General features: G+C 49.7%; 1 protein-coding gene and 1 pseudogene across 3 annotated transcripts in view; one reads left to right on the forward strand and one right to left on the reverse strand.

The window, feature by feature from the left end:
• Positions 1–1,105: 1,105 nt before the first annotated feature.
• On the reverse strand, positions 1,106–16,129 carry Susd3 (sushi domain containing 3). Of its 2 annotated transcripts, none has more exons than XM_008852818.3 (5): positions 16,025–16,129; positions 7,787–7,975; positions 6,104–6,251; positions 4,686–4,859; positions 1,106–1,580 (listed from the first exon to the last, which is right to left on the reverse strand). In XM_008852818.3, the coding sequence occupies exons 1-5, from the start codon at positions 16,110–16,112 to the stop codon at positions 1,382–1,384; spliced, it is 798 nt and encodes a 265-aa protein (XP_008851040.1). In that variant the 5' UTR covers positions 16,113–16,129; the 3' UTR covers positions 1,106–1,381. The 2 variants fall into 2 exon arrangements, with proteins under 2 accessions (XP_008851040.1, XP_008851050.1); XM_008852828.3 differs by having other exon boundaries at positions 1,411–1,580; positions 4,673–4,859.
• A 2,314-nt stretch (positions 16,130–18,443) lies between these two features.
• Positions 18,444–23,471, forward strand: part of LOC103750084 — a 7,105-nt pseudogene continuing 2,077 nt past the window's right edge. Inside the window, exon 1 of the transcript XR_001872910.1 lies at positions 18,444–18,455. The product of XR_001872910.1 is annotated as a eukaryotic translation initiation factor 4B-like (transcript). The remainder of the gene's footprint in view (positions 18,456–23,471) is intronic.

A 23,471-nucleotide genomic window follows, 5' to 3' on the forward strand; every position in this document is an offset into this window, starting at 1 on the left:
ATCTATCTATCTATCTATCTATCTCTATCTATCTATCTATCTATCTATCTATCTATCTATCTATCTTCTATCTATCTAATCTCTGTGTGTGTATGTATATGACAGTCTTGCTATGCAGATAGCTTAAAGTTCACGTGCCATGATCCTCCTGTCTCTGCCTCCTGAGATGAGTTTGGTTGTTTGAGGTTCCTGTTTGAGATGGGGTCTTTCTCTAACTCCTAGACTCAAGTCATCCTTCTGTCTCAGCCTCCTGAACTATGGCTGCCACACCCAGCAATGGTTTTGAAGCATGTCTTCCATTTCTTTCATCCGCCTCCTTCCAGTAGTGAAGTCCAACTCCCCTCCCCAATTGTGGGGCCTTCTAATGAATAGGACATAGCAGAAGTGACAGAGTGACTTCTAAGACTCAAACCTGAAATCCACCTGGTGCTCACACTATGCCTCAACTTGGAAACCAGCTTCTAGGAAACTGTGAGGGAGAAAATTCCTACCAAGATTCCATGAGGTCCCCGTTGACTGCCAGCAGCAACCCCAGACCTGTGACCATCTTTCAATATGACTCCACCAGCTCATTCCAGCCTCCAGAGAGACTCCCGGTAGTGTCTCCCACAAGCTTAGAGCTCCAAGATGTGAGACCACATCAGCAGCACTATGGCAACTGGGTTTGAAGTTCTGTCAGAATAGACAACTGTACAGTAGTTTCTACCTTCAATTTGTTTAGGCAGAGTCTCCTGTAGTGCAGGCTGGCCTTGAACTAATTATGTAGTTGAGGATGACCTTGAAATTCAGATCCTTCTTCTACCGACCCTACCCCAGTGCTGGGATTACAGGTGCAGGCCACCTTGCCCGGCTTAAGTGGTAGTGAGGATTGAAGACTTGTTCTGCATGTTAGACAAGTTGCCTACCAACTGAGCTATATCCCCAGTTCCTTTTGTGTTTTTTAGTGGAAAAGCAGCTTTATTCCCCTTACCTGCACTTCCTAGGTGCAGAGCCCTGGGGCTGAGGGAGGGGTCTGTTTCCCAGCAGCAAGCATGTCTTGGCTCAGGAAGATCTGAGGTAAGTCACCAGCAATTGCTGAAAAGTACTTTATTAACATTTTCATATTCTATTATGCAAAACTAGGTTTGTTTAAAAGGTTTCACAGTCTCTTTAAAAGAACCCTGGTTGGAGGGTGGCTGCTGAGGGACCTGGCCCCAGTAGTCATTCAGTGAGCAGGTATGTAAGGCAGCCACAGTGGCCTCCTCTGGGCCAGTCCATTCCCTGTGGGGACCCCAGCCTTTAGTGTTGGCTTGACCACCAAAGGTTCCCCATACCTGGAGGTGACTGCACAGCCCATTTCCAGCTGGGCATCTGTCCAGTAGCAGGCCACTTGCTGGTGGGGTCATCCTGGGAGGTACATGGTAGGCCGAGTGGGCATTTCAGGGCCTGGTACCATTGGGTTCACTGTGTGGACCATCACACGGGTGTATGGGGAGCTGGAAGAGCCACCAGGACTTGGAGCTCCCATCCCAGAAGTCCAAGGGTCCTTGTTCACACCTTGAGTCACATCAGCCAACTGTCTGATACTGTCGCTGAGGTCTCTGTGGGGAGAAGAGGCATATGTTGGGGGAAGAGTATGATGGAGTTTAGCGGGATCTGCCCAAGGACCTAAGCCAGGGCCATCACTCAGAACAGACCGCTACCCCAAGGGGCCATCTCCTCTTGGGAGCCACACACATGCACACATGCATGCTGCAGCAACCTTTTCCTTGCCCTCAGCTCCCCGACAGCATCAAGGTAAGAGGACCACTCTGGCTGCCTGGCTGAGACCTGAGAACATCCCAGGCAGAGAAGAGATGCCATGCCACCTCCTTTTCCTTGGTCTGTCCCCTCTTCTGTGGCCTGGAGCTGGACCACCCACCTTCTATACCCCCAATCTCTTTTCAGTGCCCTCATCCCCCAAACACAAGCCAATCATTCTCCAGGCTGATTAGTCTGGCCCTGCCTACCTGTTGGCTCTGCCCACCTCTAGTCTCTATCCTTGGGGCCTCTGCTTCCTTCAGGCTGCTTGACTGCCCCCCTTCTCACACAGCCTAAGGTGCTACCCCCCTTCTATCCCCCAGGTAACTCTTTTGAGCAGTCGCTTCCAGCATCACCTCCTGAGAGCCTTCTGGATCACCTTTCCCTCCCATATTTTGTGATCAAGAAAATCCCAGGGAGCAGGAATTAAATAAATGATCTAATGGTCCTATGAATACGTAAACAGATGCTAAGATTACAGGCATGTGCCCCCAATCCCCAGTGTTGGGGATTGAACCAGGGCTTCATGCGTGTTAGGCAGAGTGAGCTATTATCTGTCCCCAGTCCTCAGCACAAGTTTCTTAACCTTGCTGGCCCTCCACCTTTAACATGGGGGCAAACTCAGTACCTATACCTAAGGATCACAGCAGGTATCTGGAAGAGTTTAGGACAGCATGAGGCACACCTGCAAAGCTCATTAGAGTTTATGCTCCAACAGCAAGGTCAAGAGTCAGGCTAAAGACCCAGGCTGCACAGGATTTGCCTGAAGGGCAGATGGCCTCAGATCTATAGTACCCTGCCTGGGAACCCATGGACTGGGGTTTACAGGCTTAGGGTTCTGAGCCTTCACAATGCTGGCAGACCAGGGCAGAGGGCTCTCTCTGAGCCCCCATGAAGCTGGGCTAAGAGCTTTCACAAGTGCCCCCCAACACCCCAGCTTTATTCCCTCCTTCCTGCCTCCTTAGCTCACCATCTACAACTAATCCTCAAGAGTGGCCAGCCTTCTCCAACCTGTCTGGGCCCCCTCAAAACATTCCTATCACTCAGGACTCTTCCACTTCCTGGAGGAGGAGAACTCTGTGGCCAACCTTGTATGTTGGTCACCTACGGCACAAATCTCTAAGGTGTAACAACAGCTGGTGTTCATGAAGCAGGGACAGAGCAGACGTGGTCCCAGACAGTACCTCTGGGAGGTCCTGGGCCTCCTACTTCAGCCAGTGAAGCTAAAGCTGCCCTCGTGCGGGATACCAGCTTGCATTCCACTGGCCCTTTTCCTAATCAATATACAGGAGGATCTAGTCATAGCTATGTAACAGAGGGGTCACAGATAGGGGCAGCAGAGAAGCCTGGAAACCACCCTAGGCAACTTGACTATATGAAATACATTAACCAAACAGACCCAACCAAGTTAGAATAAAAAGGAGAAGTACCCAATAACAATGACTGCTGCTAGCTGGAGGGTCAGGGGTCCAGCCTCTCTCCCTTGATATGGAGCCGCTAACACTCATGAGAAGACCATAGGCAGATGTTACAGGGAGCAAACAGGGTGCCTAGTATAGCAGTGCCACAGAGGAAGGAGATTTGGAGGAAATACCCTTCTCATAGGTAATCAAAGGAATCAGGGTGGGTGGGGAGCTTAGACCTGCAGAGTTTGCATGCTGTAATACATCATTAGTTCTCTGAGACCTGTGGTTTTCATAAGAAATGGCTTAACTAGAGGCTCAGGGTTGAAAGCACTTACTGCTTTTCCAGAGGACCCAAGTTCAGTTCCCAGCACTGAAAGGGCAGCTAACAACCCTCTTCTGGCCTCTGTGGGCAACAGGCATACATATGGTCTACATACATGCATGCAGGCAAGACATACGAAGTAAGTCAATCTAAAAAGAAGTGGCTAAACTAGCTTATGAAGAACTCTGGAAGAAAGACTCAAAAGGCTCAGACTACTTGACATAAATAATTCACTCCTAGGATTAGCTCCAAAACACCACCTCAGGAAAGAAAAACAGCCAAGTACAGCTGCACATACCCTATAGTTCTAGCTACTTAAGAGGCTGAGGCAGGAAGATCCCTTAAGCCCAGGACTTTAAGGACAGCCTGGGAAACAGTAAAACTTCAAACCAATCTGTCAGTCAATCGATCAATCAAGGATAAGACTCAGCAGCTCTCAGACTACCATAGTAGGCGGGATCATGTCTTTAGATGGAAAGCTTGAAGGTAGAGTCAGTTTCTTACATAATGTACTCAAGAGATATAGGAAAATGGATTCCATCAGACTTGGTGCGTCACACGTGACATAGGACCATATAAGTCATCACTCCTATGCCTTAGTTTCCTTCCCTGCATAAGGATAGGAGTAGTGGTAACGATGATGGTCAGTATGCACTGAGCTTTCAAATGGGCAAAGGGCAGGGGCAAAGGCCTGAAGGATTCAGGAACCACTTGATCCCCACAGGAAAGCTGAGGCATGGAGCAGCCATGACCCCAGAGGGAGGCTGTGAGACTGAGAGCAGAGGCTTTGCTGCCTCAGGAGCACCTGGTGGGCCAAGGAACAGCACTAAGCTGGCTCAGAATGCACATGGGCCTAGGAAAGCTTGCCCAGTTCAAAGAACAACAGGATATTTCAGAAGGACCTGGGTGAAGCCAGGCAGGGCTCCTGCTGCCAGACATACCACCAGAGCTGAAAAAAGCAAGGGGAAGGGGAGAGGCAGGAAGCAGCCATCAGGACAGAAGGTAGAACAGGAGATCCAGGGCACCACTCTCTCTACTTTTGTGTATTTGTGAAACCTTCTTGCTGTGTGTAATGGTGCATGCTCGTAATCCCAGCTTCAGATTACAATTTGGAAGGTGGGAGTCAGATGCCCCATTTCCCCAGCACTGCCCCCAAGCCTGTGACCTGGATAACCCACGTGGTGAAGCCGTGGTTGTCATGGGCCTGGCTGGATCGAATCCCCGACTTGCTGCCACCACCATCACCACAGCCACTGCTGCTGTTATTGTAGTTGTGTCCCTTGAGGCTCAGGTAGGCAGCCTGCACCGTCTCCAGGTCCTCGTCTCTCAGCTGGTACCACAGCTGTGCTGCCCTGGAGGAGAGAGCTCAGGATGAACGATCCTGACCAGTGCCTTGTCTTCCAACAGCTGTGCTCACGCAGAAACGCCTCTGCCCCCGCACATCCCCAGGTGACAGCAGTTCAGTGAACTAAGCAGAAGCCTGGCAGGAGACGTGTTGGGTGGGAGAGTGTCAAACTCGGCTATGACCCAGCCGCTCCCTCACATCAGCCAGGAACAGTGGGTGGGCTCCAATGGAAGACAACTTGAAAACAGGAGGTGGAAAGTTCTAGCGCTAGGCAGTGCTGACTACACAACACTGCATGCTGTTAGTGCCACAGAAAAAATGGTATCCTTTTTTAAAAATAATGTTATTTATTCAATTTGTTATTTATTTTTGCACTGCTGAGACTCACCCAGGGTTTAAAGTTTTTAAATTACATTTTAATTTGTTTATAGGGAGGGGGCCACACATGCCACAGGGTACGTGTGAAGGTCAGAAGGCAACTTGTGGGAGTCAGTTCTTTCCTTCCACCATGTGGATTCAGGGGATCAAATTCAGGTTGTCAGGCTTGGTGGCAGGAACCTTTACCCACCAAACCAGCTCACTGCCCTTAAACAGCACCCTTAATGGTGAGTAACAGGGTAAGTTTATGTGATGTATGTTTTCACACAATGAAATGTGAACAAGGAAATAGTCAATTATTGCCAAGTGTGGTGGCACATCCTGTTAATCCTAGACCAGCAGTTTATAAGGACAGTGCAGCCTACCTGATATGTAGGATGCCTGTGGCAGCCCAAAATGCCACTAACAGAGTAGTGTCACATGTGTGCAGAATACTAAGGTGTCTTCTGTATGGAGCTAGAGAATGGCCCAGTAGGTAAAAGCACTTGCTGCACAAGCATGAAGACCAGAGTTCAAATCCCCAGAACTCATATAAAAAGCTAGGTGCATAATATGTCTATAATCCCAACAGAAAGAATGGGAGGTAGAAACAGAAGAGTCCCTGACTTGATAACCGAGGTTGTCCTGTGGCGGCTACATACATGTACCCATACACATTAACAAGTGTGCACACAGACATAATGTTCTGTGTCTTCCTAACTGGGATACATGCCTCAGAAATCCCAAGAGCCCCAAGGAGCTGCACACCATGGCTGCCCCATGAAGTTGGGCAGAGCCTGTGGGACCCTCAGACACTACCCTTGGGTATCTGGCAGTTTTGGTGAGCACCCCACAGGCAAGCCCACTTCCAAGAAGGGCCCTAGGCCACTGTACCTGTTGGCACGCCGCTGCTCGCTTTTCTTCACACACTTGAGGAGGCAGCAGGTGAGGAAGGCCATAGACATGAGCAGGATGATGGCACAGCTAACGATGGAGGCAATCACTGCCACCTTGAAGCCGAAAGTCTCATGTGGCGGCACAGCTAGAGGGAGACAACCACAGCTCCTGGCACAGTTCACCAGACCTACCAACCATGCCCAGGTGGGGAGGGTGGAGCCCACAGTGAGCTCCATTTTGGGGGCTCTGGTGGCTGAGGCAAAGGTTTGGGAAAACTATATTTAAGAGGGTTTATCAAAGTTCCCAAGAAGGGGTATTTGAGTCAGGTTTGGCAAGATGCATAGGAGTTCACAGAATATAGTAGACTAGAGAAGTTCTAATGAGGAGTACAGTACGGTGCTCCCCCGCCCCCCAGGCTTCCATTCATCATAGCCCTGACTACAGAAAGGTGGGCTGTGGAATGACATAGGCAGAGGCAGGATCTGGTTTTTCACAAGGCCCAAGGCAGGGAAACTCTTCAGGGCCCTTTGCAGCCCACCTTCCTGAAAGAAGCAAAAGCAAAGCAAGTGGCCACCCTTGGGGTTAGAGGGATTTGCATGGGTCAGCCATGTGACCTTAGTTGTGTATTGAGAACAAGTTACATTGGATTCTTATGTATATTCTTGGAGAAAAAGACTCCAGGGTCATAATGTGAACAAATATGCCCATGGTGGGCATAGCCTATGTCTCTGGTCGCATTCTCCTGCTGCCCACTGGACACTGGCCATGTAGAATCAAGACTACAGCAGTGACAGGACTGTGTTCTGGCCAAAGGTGGACAAGGGCAATGAGATAGACGACTTCTAACAACTATCCCTGAGACAATGGGGTTTGTCCTTTACCCCCAGGAGTCCCCTTACCCCACATAGCCCTTTCTTGAGGCAACTGCAATGCCCTGGGTCATGATGTTGACAGGATAAGCTTGTCATTTTGGGTTCTGTCTCTTAGACCCTAGTCCTTACAGAGACCCTGGTTCTCAAAGATTGAGCCAGCAGGAGTATGTTTAGGGCTCTGAGATGCATAAAGGCTCATATACACCAGCACTAACACAGGATGATAACACACTGACCTTCATTTTGGAAAATGCCACAGGGGACACATGAGATAGGTTGCACCTCACTGACCTCACTGACCAATATCCTGTGCTATGCATTCAACCAGACAACCAGAAAATGTTTCCTCCTCCCCTCAACAGAGCATACAGGGCTGGGCACAATCCTGACCCTCTCTACTCCCAATTCCTAGAATTCTTGGCACCTGGAATGTTCTTCAGGGTTTGCCCTGAGACATGCAGGAAGGAAGGAAGAATGGCATGTAAGGGGAGAGGGAAGTAGGTAGGGTAGTTTCCCCACTTCACAGATGACAGAGCACCAGCTCAAATGGCACTAGTAACTAGTCAGGGGTCAGGGCAGCAGCAGTGTCTGAAGCCAGTGCTGGGACTGGTGTCCACCATCAGATGTAGTGCTGAGGGACTGCCAGCCATGGCAGGCAACAAGCTACCAGCAGTGGGAAGAGAACCCTCAATGTGGCTTAGCCTACAACTGGGCACCCACTACTGTTGGTATGACAGGACTCGGGTCCCTGACTTCACCACCCCGTCAGCCACTGGGCTGAGGGCAGCTCAGGAGAAGGGAGCCTTACATTTGCACACAGGGGTCCCAGAAGACCAGTCAGCGATGCTCCCCTTCCAAGCACACGTGAGGAGGCCAGACCCCACCATCTGGTGGCCAGAAGGGCAGTGGAACACGAGCACAGTCCCCAAGGAAGTTCCATCTCCACGGAGGACTTGCAAGGTGCCCTGTGGTGGTGGCTGGAGCTGAGCACAGATGCCTAGAGAAAGAGGTGACTGTAAGGCAGGAGGTGTGCTCAGCAGGAGGCAGAGAGAGATGCTGCCATAGCCCTCCAGGGGAAGACTCTCCAGAGCCACTAACATTAAGTAAAATCTACAAGCAAAGTGAAGTTTTGTTAGCAATGATAACTGAAAGAGAAATATCAACCCAGATGAACAAAATCAGGAAAAGATATTTGGAAAGAAAACATAACTCCAATACCTTTAATTTGCAAAGAGATCTTATACATCAATAAAAGTTAAGCATTTAAATTTCTTTTTAAAAAATATTTTATTTTTATTTTATGTGTATGAGTATATTGCCTAATGTGTGTAAGTGTACCCATGTTGTGCAGTGCCCTCGGAAGTCAGAAGAGGGTGTCAGATCCCCTGGAACTGGAGTTAAGGACGGGTTGTTAGCCGCCATGTGGATGCTGGGATTTGAACCCAGGTCTTCTGCAAGAGCAATCAGTGCTCTTATCCGCTGAGCCATCTCTCCAGCCCCACAATTCTTTTTAAATTTTACTTATTTTTTCATTTTTTTATTTTATGTGTATGTGTGTATTGTCTGAATGTAGGTTAAGTGCACCCATGTCATGCAATGCCCGCGGAGGACAGAAGAGGCTGTTGGATCCCCTGGAACTGGAGTTACAGACACTTGTTAGCTGCCATGTGGGTGGTGGGATTCAAACCAGGGTCTTCTGCAAGAACAACCAGTGTTCCTAACCACTAAGCCATCTCTCCAGCACTTTTTAAAACTATTTATTTATTTGTATAATTCTCTTTTTAAATTAAACTAATGTTGGGCTGGAGAGATTGTTCAGCAGTTAAGAGCACTGACTGCAGAGGACATGGGTTCAGTTTCCAGGACACCCACATGGTTACTAATGACAGTCCAAAACTTCAGTTCCAGGCAATCTGACACCCTCTTCTGGCCTTTACAAGCATTGCATGACATGAATGCACTTACTTGTATAAAGACAAAGCACTCAGATACATAAAAGAAACCCTTAAAAAATTAAATTAAGGCCAGGTGTGGTGGTGCATGCCTTTAATCTCAGCACTCAGGAGGCAGATGCAGGCAGATCCCTGTAAGATCAAGGCCAGCTAGGTCTACATAGCAAGTTCCAGGCCAGCTGGGGCTACAGGGAGACCCTGTCTCAGGGGAAAAAAAAAAAATCAAACCAGAATATGGGGCCGGAGAGATGGCTCAGTGGTTAAGAGCACTGGCTGCTCTTGCAGAGGACCCAGATTCAATTCCCAGCATCCACATGGAGGCTAACAACCGTCCATAATTCCAGTTCCAGGGGATCCAATGCCCTCTTCTGACCTCCACAGGCACTGCATGACACAGGTGCACCTACTTTCAATGCAAGCAATAGACTCATACACATAAAATAAAAATATTGGAAAAAATAAAATTGAACTAATGTGTGGACAAATAATTCACGAGAGATAAGAATGTCCAACAGCCACAAAAACATGTTAGCATACCATAACAAGCCAAGAAATGCTAACTCAAATAATAGCTAATCTTACCTCATCGTCAAGGTAGCTAAAATTATTTTATCTTACTTTTATTTATTATCTTTATTTATTTTGATTTTTTGTGTCAGGGTCTCCCTATAGTCCCAGCTGGCCTGGAACTTGGTGTGTAGACATGGCTGGCTTCAATCTCACAGAGATTTGCCTGTCTCTGCTGCCTGAGTGCTGGGATTAAAGACGTGCATCACCACTTCCAGCTCTTATTCTTGAATTATGTGTGTGTGTGTGTTTGTGTGTGTGTGTGCACGCGCCTGTGGAGGCAAGAGGGCGTGAGATCTCTTGAAACAGAGTTATAGGCTCTTGTGAGATGCCCAATGTGAGTACTGGGAACTGAACTCTGCAAGGGCAGAGAGCACTCTTAACCACTGAGTCATCTCTCCACCCCAAAGGTGGCTAATAATAGAAGAAAAAAATGAGCTGGGGTTATCACTCAGTGGTAGCACATTTGCTTAACATGTACCATGGCTCTGGGTCCCATGTCAACACACATAAGAACAAGAAAGAAAACCAGTAACACTCAGGGCAGAGAAGTGACTCTCCAGGGTGGAGTGACAGGCAAGCCTTCCTGAATGGAGTCCAGTGAGTGTCCTAAGAGCTTATGTTGTAAACACCATGAAAATTTAGTCAAAGGCTGCCTCCATTCTGTAGCAGGATGCTCCTGTCAGAGCCAGGTGGGACAATGAGAAACTGGAAAGCACCCCACATCTCCAGCAGGGGACACTGGTTTACCAACTTCCCTAGCTGGAGAGACAGTGTGTTTCCACATCCCAGGATTCTGAAAGGCAAAGCCTGAAGCTGTGGTAGACACTGCTGGGCAGACATGGGCCAGCCACAAGGCTCTTCCCCAGGACACCAGGCAGCCAATACTTCCTGGTCCTCAATTTAGAGTTGCAACTTCTGCATTCTTCTGCAGCTGGGCTGGCAGAGTGGAGGACTGCCCTCACCACCTGCCACCAGCCAGAGGCTTGGTAGCAGCCAGGCGTAGGGGAGGTCAGTTGGGGGGCAGGGGAGGGGGAGTGCTCATGGCTGTCTACCAGCACAGTGACTGGCCAGGTCTGCTCCTGTCCTGGCATGACAGGAAAAACAGGTGCCATGAATTCATCCTTTACAGTTAGAATTTCACTGCAAAGGGCCCTGGCTGGTAGGGGTAGCTGGGACCAGAAGTCTCCACCACATAGGACGGTGGTGACAGAATGCAGCCTTCTGTGCACCCAAGGCAGCCAGCCCAAGTTATGGAACCAGGGGACCTAGACTGACAGTTGGATGTATCAGCTGGGGGATTCTGGTTGCATCTGGCCCTGGGCCTGTGTCCCCACCTCTAAATGGGACACCAGAAAGGATAGGGAGGACTGAATGAGATGTCTGTGGCACAGCAAGAAAACTACCGCGGCCCACTTCCCCTAAACATGTCTTAGCTGTGGAGCGGGTGGGGCACCGCAATGTCTTCATTTTGTCTGTCAACAGCCACATCCTGTGCTCTGGGGAGGGTTCTGAGGGGTGGGAGTACTGTCCTCAGCTAGCGACTATAGGCCTTGGCACACCTCACAACCAAGACAGTCACGCATCTTAAAGGACAGATTTCCTGCCCTATCATTGAATCTTATAACTGTGGGGGATGAAGAGTGAAGTCACCACCCACAACTGAAGAAAAGGGACCAGGCAGCACTGCCACACTGGCCTATAGGAAGCCCAGGAGAGGGTTCATCAAATTAAAGAATGAAATGAAATCATGAAGCCACTTGCAGCTCCAGCCCAGTAAGAGGGACGGCAGGCCCAGAGCTGAAGGTGCACAGGAGCGCAGGGTGCAGAAAGCAGCCTGGTGGTGGTCTTGGGGAGACTCAGGATGGAGGGGAGCCTTCAAGTGCAGTCCTGACCCAAACATGCCATTCCTAACCAGCCGTCTAGAGGACTCACAGGGTGAAGAGCTCAGTCTCCTAACCTTTTTCCATTTAAACCAAAATGGAAGTGTTTGGGGAAAGGACAGAAGTAGGCAGTGAGGGAAGAGCTGTCAGTCAGGGCCGCTAGCCCTGCCTACCTCCTTGGTAGTTCAGGGAGACTACCAGCCAAGGAGGCCCAACTTCCTTTAAGTCTAGCTGGGCATACCCCACTCAAGCCCCTAGACCCTCTCACACCAAAGCAGGTAAACACGGACTCCTGGATCTGATCCTGCAGCATGCTCCAGCCAGCATTCCACATTGGTTTCAGGCTTCCCTATCTGCAGAATGGGTGACCTGCCTTCCAGAGTCACAGGAGGGGTAGGACTACATGGTAGAAGACACTGAGGCTGGAGCTAGCTCACAGGGTCACCATCCAGATGACATTATTTTTTCCAGACAGTATCTTGCATAGCCCAGGCTAGTCTTGAACTCATTATGTAACCAAGGATGACCTTCAACTCCTAATTCTCATGCTTTCAACTCCTGAATGAGGGGATTATAGGAATATGCCATCACACTGGTCTATACCATCTTGGGATGGAACCTAGAGCTTCATGAATGCTAGGCAAGTATTCCACCAACTGAGCTACATCCTCAGATTCCCTAAATAGGACTTTAAGCCATGTCCCAAGCACCCCAGGCCATACTCAGGTATCTTAACTCCTGAGGCCCCCATATTTCACAGTCCACAGCACCCAGGAGCCTCCATCCCCAGATCCTGTTAGGATCTCTGTTACATATCCCTGGGTCTATAAGGCCAGTCTTTATTTCTCTGGGCTAAAAACACAACTAAATGAGGAGGTTGAGGCGGACAGATCTGTCCAAAGCAAACAGCAGGAGAGCAGCCTGGACTTCTACTCACCACCAGGCTGCCTTTCCATAGAACTCCAGTGAATGAATACATAGAAAGGATGGGGCAGGCAGAGATATGATACCAGAGTCTATACTTCATGAAGCCTGTAACTCTCTGGGCATGGTGTCACATACTTATAATCCCAGCATTTAGGAGGCCAAGGCAGGAGGATAGAGGGCTCAAGGCCAGTCTGAGCTAAATAGTGAGATCTCTTCAAGGGATTTTCAAGAAATCACCAAGTTGGGGGTGGCTGGAGAGATGGCTCAGTGGCTAAGAGCACTGCTTGCTCTTGTCTAGGACTTAGGTTTAGTTCCTAGCACCCACATGGTGGCTAAGAACTGTCTATAACTCTAGCTAGGGGGGATTCTTCTGGTCTTTGCGGCCCAGGCAGGCATGTGGTGCACTTACATACATGCAGATGAAACAAACACCTAAGTAAAAATAAAATCTTTAAAGGAAAAAATCACCAAGGTTCAATAACTATGTTCCTAGCCACAAGAGTACCACACAAGTACCTACTCAGAGACTTCCCTCCAAATCAGCATGCATACTCACAGCCACTCCTCAATGACACCCCACAGGCTGTCCCATGCTTAGTGCCTAAGGGTCAAGTCCTATCTGCCCTCCCTTGCTGAAAATATCCCTCCAGGCCCAGCCTGGGAGGCACACTCCACCTCCTAGCTGAACCTGGGGTTCTTTCTACCTTATGTTTCTGGGAAGGTACCCAGCTCCATGAAACCCACAGCCAAGCTGGGGGCAGGCAGCTTTTAGCCCTCTGTGTACTGCCTCCCAACACTGGCCACTGCAAGTCCCCCAGTCCTTCACTGTGTCTGTGCCTCTGACCCTTTACCCTCTGGACTCAACTCTAAGGCAGTTTTCACTCAGGCATCCTTAGAACTCTTTTTTTGTTCTGTGTGGAATCTTCAAGATAGGCAAAAGCAACAGAAAAAAAACAAGTGAATGGGGTTAATTAAAAAAAAAAAAAAAAAAAAAAAAAAATTCTCTGCCAATTTACTAACAAAATCCTTTTAGAAAAACTGGTCCTGTCTTCCAGGATGTTAAGATTTCAATGCTAGTGGATGAGGATGGGTTCATGAAGTCCTGCCCCCTATCTGAGGGGTTATTGGCACCTGATGGCAGATGGGGGAGGGAGAGTCAGTTTTCTTCATGATGTGGTCCCTGAGAGGCGGCCCATGCTCAGTAGATGGCCCTACACCACACACATACATGCAGGACTAAGTGGAGTCAGTGGCTTTAAACCCAGAGCACGTGAAGTTCGGAAGGAAAAGGGCTGGGAGAACATAAGGGAGGAATTAAAGAGGAGTTGGGAGTTCGAGGCCAACCTGGTCTACATAGTGAGTTCTAGGACAGCTGGGGCTATAAGGAGACCCTGTCTCAAAAAAACAAAAAAACAAAAAACAAAAAAGCAAACAAACAAACAAAAAACAAAAACAAAAAACCCACACAAGTCCCACCCTGGTCCTCCTGGTTCAGGACAGAGGACAAATGGGCACACCATGAGGCCTTCCTAGCCTGTGTCCCCACCTGACATCTCCACCTGGTCCACTTGCAGTAGTTGTGCTCCCGGGTCCTTCCACCCTGAGGTACACACGGTTGGCTCTGGAAGGGCCCCATCCCCCTACCTTTTCCTTTGCCAGTCCAATGCCTGGGAAAGAGCCTTGCTTGTTTAATCTTTTATCTGGAACCTTGAACCACAGGCCAGGGCCAGCATCTTCTGTCCTTCCTGGGGCCCCTCGCCCTGACCTTTTAAATAAATTCCCTTTCATACTAGCAGAGGCTGTGAGAATACAAGGAGAGGGGAGGCAGGCCACTTGACACAGCCTTACCAGGACTTATTAGCCAGGCTCATGTCCTTCATGCCAGTGAGTCCTTATGTAACTTTGCTCTGGGTTACCATCTCTTCAAATACCATTTGGGAATCCTCTGGGAGGGCTTTTCAAACTTCTGAGCATTTATCATACGTACACACATGGGGTAAGCCCCATGTTGATTCACACTGGCTCCCACTGGGCCTCAGTTTCTTCTATGTAAAATGGACATGGTAGGCTGCAGGGGTGAAGCCAAGAGCACAGTGAAAGGGCCCACCTGCCCATTGAACCTCCCTTTCAACACCCTTCAAGTTCCCTTCTGGGAGTAACAGGGGGTGGCCTCCAATCACTGGAACCCTGTGTTCCTGGACAAACTCCCAGATTAGGGAGCTCAGGAGCTGCTGCCCTGGGAGCGGAGCCAGAACCTTCCATGTAAACTTTCCAGATATGAGACCCTGGCTGGGGGTGGGGATGATGGCAACATTCTAAGTCCTTTCCCTGAGCCAACCTCCAGACCCACAGGAAGACTATAGACACTTAGAATGCCTCTGGGCCCATTCTATAGACTGTGGGAACCACACATCTCAATAGTTGTTTTCAGACAACACAAAACCATCTCCAATAGCCCGAGGTCCCTTCCCTTGCCTTCCCAGCCCATTTCACAGAGCAGGTAGGTCATAAGCCACGGAGTCCCACATATGCCAGTATTCAAAGGACAAAGACTCTCTCTGGACTCCACCTGTCTTATCTGCTCACCTTGTAACACACAGAGGATGTGAGGCACAGGTGTGGGGATGTCAGAGGGAGGATTGCAACCTAAACTGCAACAAGGGGCCTTGTGATCAGAAGCCAGGCCCAAAGGACAGTGAGCTGTAGTCAAAGGTCTGAAGCCAGGTGTAGCAAGGGACAGTCAGGACACTGGACTCTGAGACCCTGACCCCACCCTCCGCCCCAGATTCCTATGCAAATAGCCTTTTGCATGCTAACTGGGGCCTGACTAACCATGGGTGAAGCCATCCACCTCCCTCATCCCAGGACACCTACTCCTCCAGGCTAATAGGCAGAAGTGACTCAAGTGAGCAGCTCTCCCCATCCAGTACCAGGCTCAGCTGGCCTCCTCAAACACAGGTACTCCTGACTCCAGGACTAATAATTAGGAAGCCAAAATTGGCCCTACCTGGAACGGTGGGGTGGTGTCAAACAAACCGAACCCACCAGAGTGGGAGCAAGCCTCAGACTTCGTAATGTAACCTCCAGACCTTAGCTTCCTCCAGTGCAAAGGACTAAACCCTCCCCTCAGAAGCTAGGCACCACCTTACCCCACCCTGGCTGCACAGGAGTGAGCTCTTGGGCAAAAGCTAGCCCTCCCCTAGAGCCCGAGGTGAAACCTCCTCAGCACAATTTTGAAATGACACACTTAAAAGTCACTTTCCCTCTTTCTGGAGACGTTTGAACTTTTGAGAACCTAAGCGCACCCCAGGCCCCGCGGCCTGGTGACCTCAGCATCTCTCTTACAGGCTCAATTTCTCCATTTGTAAAGTGAGGCTAGGGCAGTCATCAAGGAAATCCAAAGATGACACCTCCCTCGGGCGAGAGCACCCCAGCTGGCACTTTCCACCCCACAGGCTGCGCAACGCCAGGTGAAGCCGGTTCCAACTTCCGCAGGCGTCCGGGACGGCGGCGGGGCGACCATCGCGGAACCGGTGCAGGCGCCACTTGCTGCCCACCGCGGAGTTTCGGCACCGTTGGGGCATCCTGCCCACCTGCAGGAGGTCTAGAAAGTTCGTCCTCGGGGAGGCCCTAGGGCGTGTGACTCACGCCCCTTGCTTGTGAACGGCCCCCAACTGGGTAGGCCCTAGGGCGACGAGCCCCACGACCCCCTCTCACCTGTCTGGTTCCCGGGAGCGGGCGTGGTGTTCCGGGGCCTCCCCCGGGGCCTCGCCCAGCCGCGGAGGGTCGCAGCCACCCGGCTCATCCTGCGCGCTCCGCTGAGCCTGCGAGATGGGGGAGGGGCCTAGTGGAAGGGGCGTGCCATCAGGGGCGTGGTTGACTCTAGCCCCGCCCCGGACACGCGCCCTCCTAGGCGCTGGTGCTAAACACCAGTCCGATCCCGCCTACGCCTAGGGGTGGGACTGGCCGAGGTCGGGCGGACCTTGAGGAGTTCCAGGAGGATGGCCCTGAAGTCTACTTCTTGGGCAAGTGTCCCTCTGGACCTTTGACCCTACACCTTTCTTCTCGCATCCCACCACTGGACGATCCAGCTTGCCCTCGTTCTTAGTGCGTTCGCCCATGTTTATTTTGGAGTAGGGTTTTGAGTTCTCAGGGTGTACAATTAAACCTATGTCAAAGTGGAGAGAGCACAACTCTTTTTTCTTTGTCCTCCCTGCTCCCTCCATGGTGTCATATGTGGATCCTCCCACCTGTCCCTTGACTCTCTTAGGTCCTCGGAGGAGGCTGTCCTTTTATTGTAGCCTCCCTGGCTAGAGAGGAGAGGATTCGAACCTGGGTCTCTCCACACTCAGGCATCTGCCCTCTCCTGGCTGGTGCACTCCTTTCCTGCTCCACCTGTAGCAGCCCCTGTGTGGGGCAGTCCACTTATCCTCTCCCTCTGATGTAATTCATGCTGGCTTGACTGGCAGCACTGGCTCCCAGAACCACGCAGATGACAAAGAAGAATGAATGTCCTGGGAGATCCCGGAGCGGGATTCCAGCAAGGCAGGCTCTCTGGCCTCTGCTTTCTGAGCCCACAGAGACTGAGGTGCAATAAGTAAGGTGCTCCTTCCCATTCTCCCCTTTGGTTATGGTTGTTCCACACCCTTATCTCCTTCCACCTGGAATTGTGAGCCACACATGATAGCTTTTTTCAATTTCCTTCTTGGGAAATCAAGCTTGTGTTCATTTTGCCATGCTGGTAAGGGCAGGACCATCAGCAGCACCCATTGTGACACCAGCCTTCTCCAGAGCACACATTGGGACACCAAGATTCCCTGCCAAATGGCCAGGTTCCACTGAACTGTGTGACCACCCCCCCACCCTCCCATCCTCCCCCACCCCCCACCTACCAATGGAGGGCAGCTGCCCGTAGGATGGAGGATGGGGCTCAGAGAGGTGTGAAGCACTCCTGAATTGTGGATGGAGCTGTAAAGGATGTGAAAGTGTCACCTACCACGGCATGTGGTTCAGGCCTCTGGGTGTCCAGCTGACCACCTGACCATATAGGACAGGAATGTTTCCTAGGCCTGCAGAACAAAGGGCCACAGATAGACTGTGCCACTGAACAACAGGATTGTATCTCACTATTCAGGAGGTGGGATGCCTGAGACTAGGATCTGGGCAGGGCTGAAATTCTCTTAGAGTCTCCAGGGAGCATATTTCCTTGCCCTCTCCAGCTTCTGGAGGCCCTTTGGCCTTGGCATCATCTCCTGAGTCTTCATTCTCTGAACCCTGTCACTCCGCATCCAAGAATCCTCATATAGGAACACTGGTGATGTTGGATAAGGGCCCACTTGTGTCCTCCTGTCAACCACATCCGTAAAGCCCTAGCCTTAGGGGCTAGAGAGATGGCTCAGCAGTTAGAAGCATTTGCTGCTCTTGCAGAGGAGGACCGGGGTTCAGTTCCCAGGACCCACATTGTGACGCTCTCTTCTGACCTCCTTAGGCATTGTATGCACGTGGTGCACTTGCATACACACAGGCAAAACACTCATACATGTAAAACAAAAATAAAATATCCTAGCCTTAAACAAAGTCACATCCACAGGTCCTAAAAGTAAGGACTTGTGTCTGAGAGAGGCATGGTTCAGTTTCTGACAGGAGGTCAGCATATTTATCTGAGCATCTGTGGCCTGGTTTCTGTGTTCTAAGTATTCAGGCATATAATATGTCCATGTGCCATGTTAGGAGGGTCACAGGGTACCCTGAGAACCTCTATCACATCTAGGAAAGTGGCAAGTCAGAACCTCACTTGCCACCAAAGCCACCTTCTGAAGCGGCAGGAAGGCCTTAGAGGTATCTCTGTGTTCTATTTGAGACCTGGAGCTGTCCTGGCTCTTTGCCACTTGTTATAGCAGAAAGCCACTGAATACTAGCCACATTCAGGGAGAGAAACCAAGCACCATGCAGGAGAAGGTGCCAGCCCACTGACAGCAGTCTACCTGGGCTGCCCACTTCCATAGGGGGACCTTGGCTCTCTAGTAGCCGCCCAGTCCACTGAGCAGAGCTGGACATCCTTACACCAAGCCTTTAAGTTCTTATACAAGCGGTAGAGATGGCATTGCCACTCTCCTAGTTTGGAACAGTGACCTCCATGCAGGATCAGGTAGGCCCCCAGTAGACTCCCAGCTGCTGGAGTCCCCAGATTCTCCACCTTAGGTGCAGCTTGGGATCAGCGTTTGATCTACACCTAGCTAGGTGTCTCCTCACCCTTCATGCCTCAGCCTTCACCTCCTGGGAGTCCTCTTTGATGCTGAACCCTGGTAGAGCCATCCCAAGCTCCCTGTCCTCCAGGCCTGCTCAGCCTGTGTCTTATCTGCCCTACTGGAAGTAGAGGAGGCTGGGAGAAAGATTGAGACTTCTGGCATTTGAGGAAGGAAGAAGGAAGCAGTTTGGCACAGATGCTGGGAGCTGGCAGAGGCCACAGCCTCACCATACCTTGGTTTGCAACTGGGAACACTCAGTGACCTCTTGGTGAACTGTAATGAATGCATGGTTGATGGGGAAGGAGCCAGAGAGACAGGGGAGCCTGATGTTCTGGGTCTCAGCATTCTGCTCTGTAAAATGGGTGTCATGTGCACTGCCAGGGATCCTCAGGGGAAGGGAAAGGTCTGGTTTAGGATCAGGGCTTAGATGAGTTTCTGCCTCCCCCAGGAAACTTTCCTTAGCCCTCCTAATTAGTCTGACCCAGCACTTATAAGCCCTGGGGGCCTGGGTGAAGACTCACATGCATAAACCTGCTAGGAATGGCATTTCCCTTGAATTGCATAACTGCCAGAATTTATAATGCTTTGTCTGTGGGTGGGAGTAGTGTCTTCCTCTTTATCCCTGGTTGGCCTGGAATTCTGTGGATAGCTTTAGTGTCAACTTGACACACCTGGGTTGAGGGAGCCTCAACTGGGGAATTGCCTCTGTGGGACTGGCCTATGGCCATGTCTGAGGGGCATCTTCTTGATGGGTGATGTGGGAGGGCCCAGCCCACTGTGGGTTGTGCCACCCCTGGGCAGGTGGGCCTGTGTTGTATAAGAAAGCAGCCTGAGCAGGGGCCAGGGGAGCAAGTCAGTCAGCAGTGTTCCTCCATGGCCTGTGCTTTAGCTCCTGCCTCCAGGTTCCTGCCCTGAGTTCCCACCTTGGGCTCCCTGATGAACTGTGACCCAGGAGATGTACACTGAATAAACCCTTTTGGTATGGCCAGAGTATTCAAACTAGGACAAATTCCTTCTACAAATCAGGCTGGCCTCAAACATGCTGCAATCCTGCCTCTACCTCCGGAGTGCTAGAATTGCCAACTTGCAGAACTACTCCCAATACAGTATTTTTCTTTATTTCTTGTTTGTTTTTTGTAGTCCTGGAGATCGAATTCAGATCCTCATACATGTTGGGCAAACACTTTATTGCTGAGCTACACCTGCAGTCCAAATGTTTCTTGCTTTTGATTCTTTTTTTCGAGACAGGGTCTCTCTCTATATATATAGCCCAGGTTGACTTGGTACTCTCTAGGTAGCCCAGGCTGGCCTCAAAGTGGAATCAATCCCCCTGACTCTGCCTCCCAAACACTCAGATTACAGATGTGAGCCACCATGCCTAACTTGTTTTCTTGACTCAGTTTCTACTCAGTGCAAAAAAAAAAAAAAAAGAATTTCATCCTCAAAACCTTTCACAATGGATTGAGCCCAGAAAGTTCTATTGTCAAAGGGTGATGTGAGTCAGGTAGGAAGGAATGAAGGATCCTTGGGCTTCTGTTCTTTTTAGGACATGTCACCTTTTAAAATTAAAAGAGATTTTAAAATAACCTGAATTTATACCTCCAACAAGCTAGATCTTAGAGAATAAAAGATTTTTTTTTCCTTTAAATGTTTCTCCCAGGCCATTTGGAGCCCTCCACAGTGGTCACTAATCCTACTAGTTCTTTTTTTTTTTTCGGTCTTTTTGAGACAGGGTCTCCCTGTAGCCCCAGCTGTCCTGGAACTCACTATGTAGACCAGGCTGGCCTTGAACTCACAGAGATCCACCGGCCTCTGGCTCCTGAGTGCTGGGATTAAAGGCGTGTGCCACCATGCCAGGCTTAGTTCCTTTTTAAAATTAATTTATTTTTGATTTATTTTTTATTTTATGTGTATGAGTGCTATGCCTGCATGTATGTAAATGCACCCATGTCATGCAATACCATAGAGTTTGGAGAGGGCATTGGATCCCCTGGAACTGGAGTTACAGATAGTTGTTAGCTGCCATGTGGGTGCCGGGATTCAAACCCAGATCTTCTGCAAGAACAGCCAGTGCTCGTAACCACTGAGCCATCTCTCCAGCCCTCCTACTAGCTTCTTAAAATTTTATTTTTATTTTATGTATATGAGTGTTTTGCCTGCATGTAAGTTCACCATGTGCATGCAATGCCTTTGGAGGTCAGAAGAAGGCATTGGATCCCCTGGAACTGGAGCTACAGATTGTTGTGAGTCACCATGTGAGTGCTGGGAACTGAACCTGAGTCCTCTGTAAGAGAAGCCAGTGCCCTGAACTTCGGAGGCACCTTTTCACCCCCTCCCTACTAGCTTCCTTAATAGCAGGTAGTGTGATAAGACACCTTCTTGACCACAGATAGCTACACCATGTTGGTCCAGACTGAATCTAGCCTCTGAAAACTAAAAGGCAGTTGGACCAGGTATGGGAACAAGTAGGTGCAGCTCAACTGCACCAAGGTATGAGTTTGAAAACACATCAGCAGGCCTCTGGTTGCCTAGAGAACAGGTCAGAATGTTCCTAGTGGTTCCTGCTAACTGCAGATTTATGGCTTCTGTGTTTCATGCTTGGCTTTTTTTTTTTTTTCCAGAATGGTAATTGTTTGAGGGGCTTTCCACCATTAAACTATGGAAACACTTGGAAACCCACACTTTTCACCCCAGATAGTTTTTCTGTATAAAAGATTGCCCTAAAGATGGCTCAGGACTGCACTTGGGACCTGAATGCCCAGTGTCACCAGCCAGCTAATAAAGGCTTTCTTTTTGGTAATTTTCTGTGTCTGAATGGTCTTTTCTGGTGAACCACCCCAAAACAGTAGGAGGAGAAGAGGTGAGAGGTGTGCTGGCCATGCCTGGGTTCTGGCCACTGGGAAGTCCTACCTGGCTGGCCACGCCTGCACTAGGCTAGTTGGCCCACCAACTGAGCACCGACCTCAGGTTTAGAAATGATGACTTGGAGTGAGGCACTTGAAGAATGGAGGGATGAGTGCTGAGCACCTGCCCTCTGCCAGGCCAGTTCAGGAGCTGGGGACATAGCAGGGCACAGGAATGACACTGTCCTTTTGGAGGCTGTCTCCTCCTCCTCCACACTTGGCTACAATTTGGCAGTCAGGTTATGGGAGCTCTTTCTTCTGGTCTTTTGACTTTTTTCTGTATTTTCTGAATTTGTTACAATGAATGAGTGTATTGTCTAATCAGAAAATAGGAACAGGGCCCATGAGATGGCTCAGTGGGTAAAGGGAACCTGAGTTCAGTTTGTAGAACCCATATAAAGGTGGAAGGAGAGAATCAACTCCACAGAGTTGTCTCACAGACACCATACATACAAATAATAATAGCAATAATTAATAAATAAGGAAAACAATTTTTAAGATTTATTTTTAGGACTGGAGAGATGGCTTAGTGGTTAAGAGCACTAGCTGCTTTTACAGAGGAACTGGGTTCAATACCCAGTACCCACATGGCAGCTAACAACTATCTGTGACTCCAGTTCCAGGGGATTCAACACCCTTTTCTGACCTCCGCAGGCATTGCATGCATGAGTGCACTGGTATACATGCAGACAATATACTCAAGCAGATAAAATAAAAATATTTTGTAAAGATTTATTTTTGTGTATATGTGTCCAGGTATGTGTGTGCAAGACCCCAAGGAGGCCAAAAGAGGGTGTTGGATCCCCTAGAACTGGAGTTATAGGCAGTCATGAGCCACTCCACACACAAGCTGGCAATCGAACTCAGGTCCTCTGGAAGAACAGCAAGCCCACTCAGCCATCTCTAGGCCCAAGAAACAAATATTCTCAGTGTTTTATACTTGTAAACAGTCTAAAACATACCCAAGGCCATTGTGCTTTGCACTTGTCAGAAAAGATGTAGGCTAACCATTCATGGTGGCTCAGGCCTGTAATCAGCACTTGAAAGACAGAGGTGAGTGGCTTAGGAGTTTAAGGCCAACCTAAGCAAGACAGGAGACCCTATCTTACAAACAAGGCTGGAGAGATGGCTCAGTGGTTAAGAGCTCTTGCTGTCCTTGCAGAGGACCTGGGTTTACATCCCCATACCCACATGGCAGCTAGCAACCATCAGTTAACTCCAGTACCAGGGGATCTGACGCCATCTTCTGACCTCCACAGGCATTTCAGGCAATACACTCATACACAGAAAATAAAAATAATAAGTAAAACAAACAACCCAGGAAAAAAGTAAATGAAAAGACAAACAGAAACAATATCAGATGAACCTTTATTTTACAGAGGGGGAAACTAATGGATTCCCATCATGCACATAAAATAAAAAAAAGAGAAGGGGTCCATCTGGCCCAAGTTTGCTCTGCAGTTAGGATTACACCTCATTATGGTGATCTAAGAGTTCCCTTCTAAGCATAGCTCTCCAGGGGCAGACCTGTGTTTTCATTGGTCCAGGGCCTTCTTCCAGCTAAGCTGGAAGGTAAGAAGGTGACCTGGTGGCTCAAAGGTCACCAGAGACTAAACACCAGAGCACATTAAGCTTCTTTGATGCCCAGAATCTACCCAGAGAGAAGGGCTGGCCTCTGGTGCCTGGTGTCCAGACAAGTGTGACAGCCCTGCCCCTCCTCCTCTGTGACATCCTCATGTCTCTTAGACCAGCTGCTGCTCAGCCCTCAGCAACTGTGGGGTTCCTGGGCTTCTCTCTTGCCTCTTTTCCTGTCCTGGCCCTATCCCTGTAAGCCCCACCCCTCTGGAAGTTCCAATCTCTTTCTCCAGTTCCCAGTGAAAAGGATTGACAGTTTGTGGCCTGCCAAAGCCTATCTTGAGCCGTGGGAAAGGCAGGCCTGCCTGCCTTCCTTCCTTCCTTCCTTCCTTCCTTCCTTCCTTCCTTCCTTCCTTCCTTCCTTCCTCCCTCCCTCCC

This window comes from Nannospalax galili, unplaced genomic scaffold (genome assembly GCF_000622305.1).
Source record: "Nannospalax galili isolate Female #2095 unplaced genomic scaffold, S.galili_v1.0 scaffold1532, whole genome shotgun sequence".
Classification (NCBI taxonomy): Eukaryota; Metazoa; Chordata; class Mammalia; order Rodentia; family Spalacidae; genus Nannospalax; species Nannospalax galili.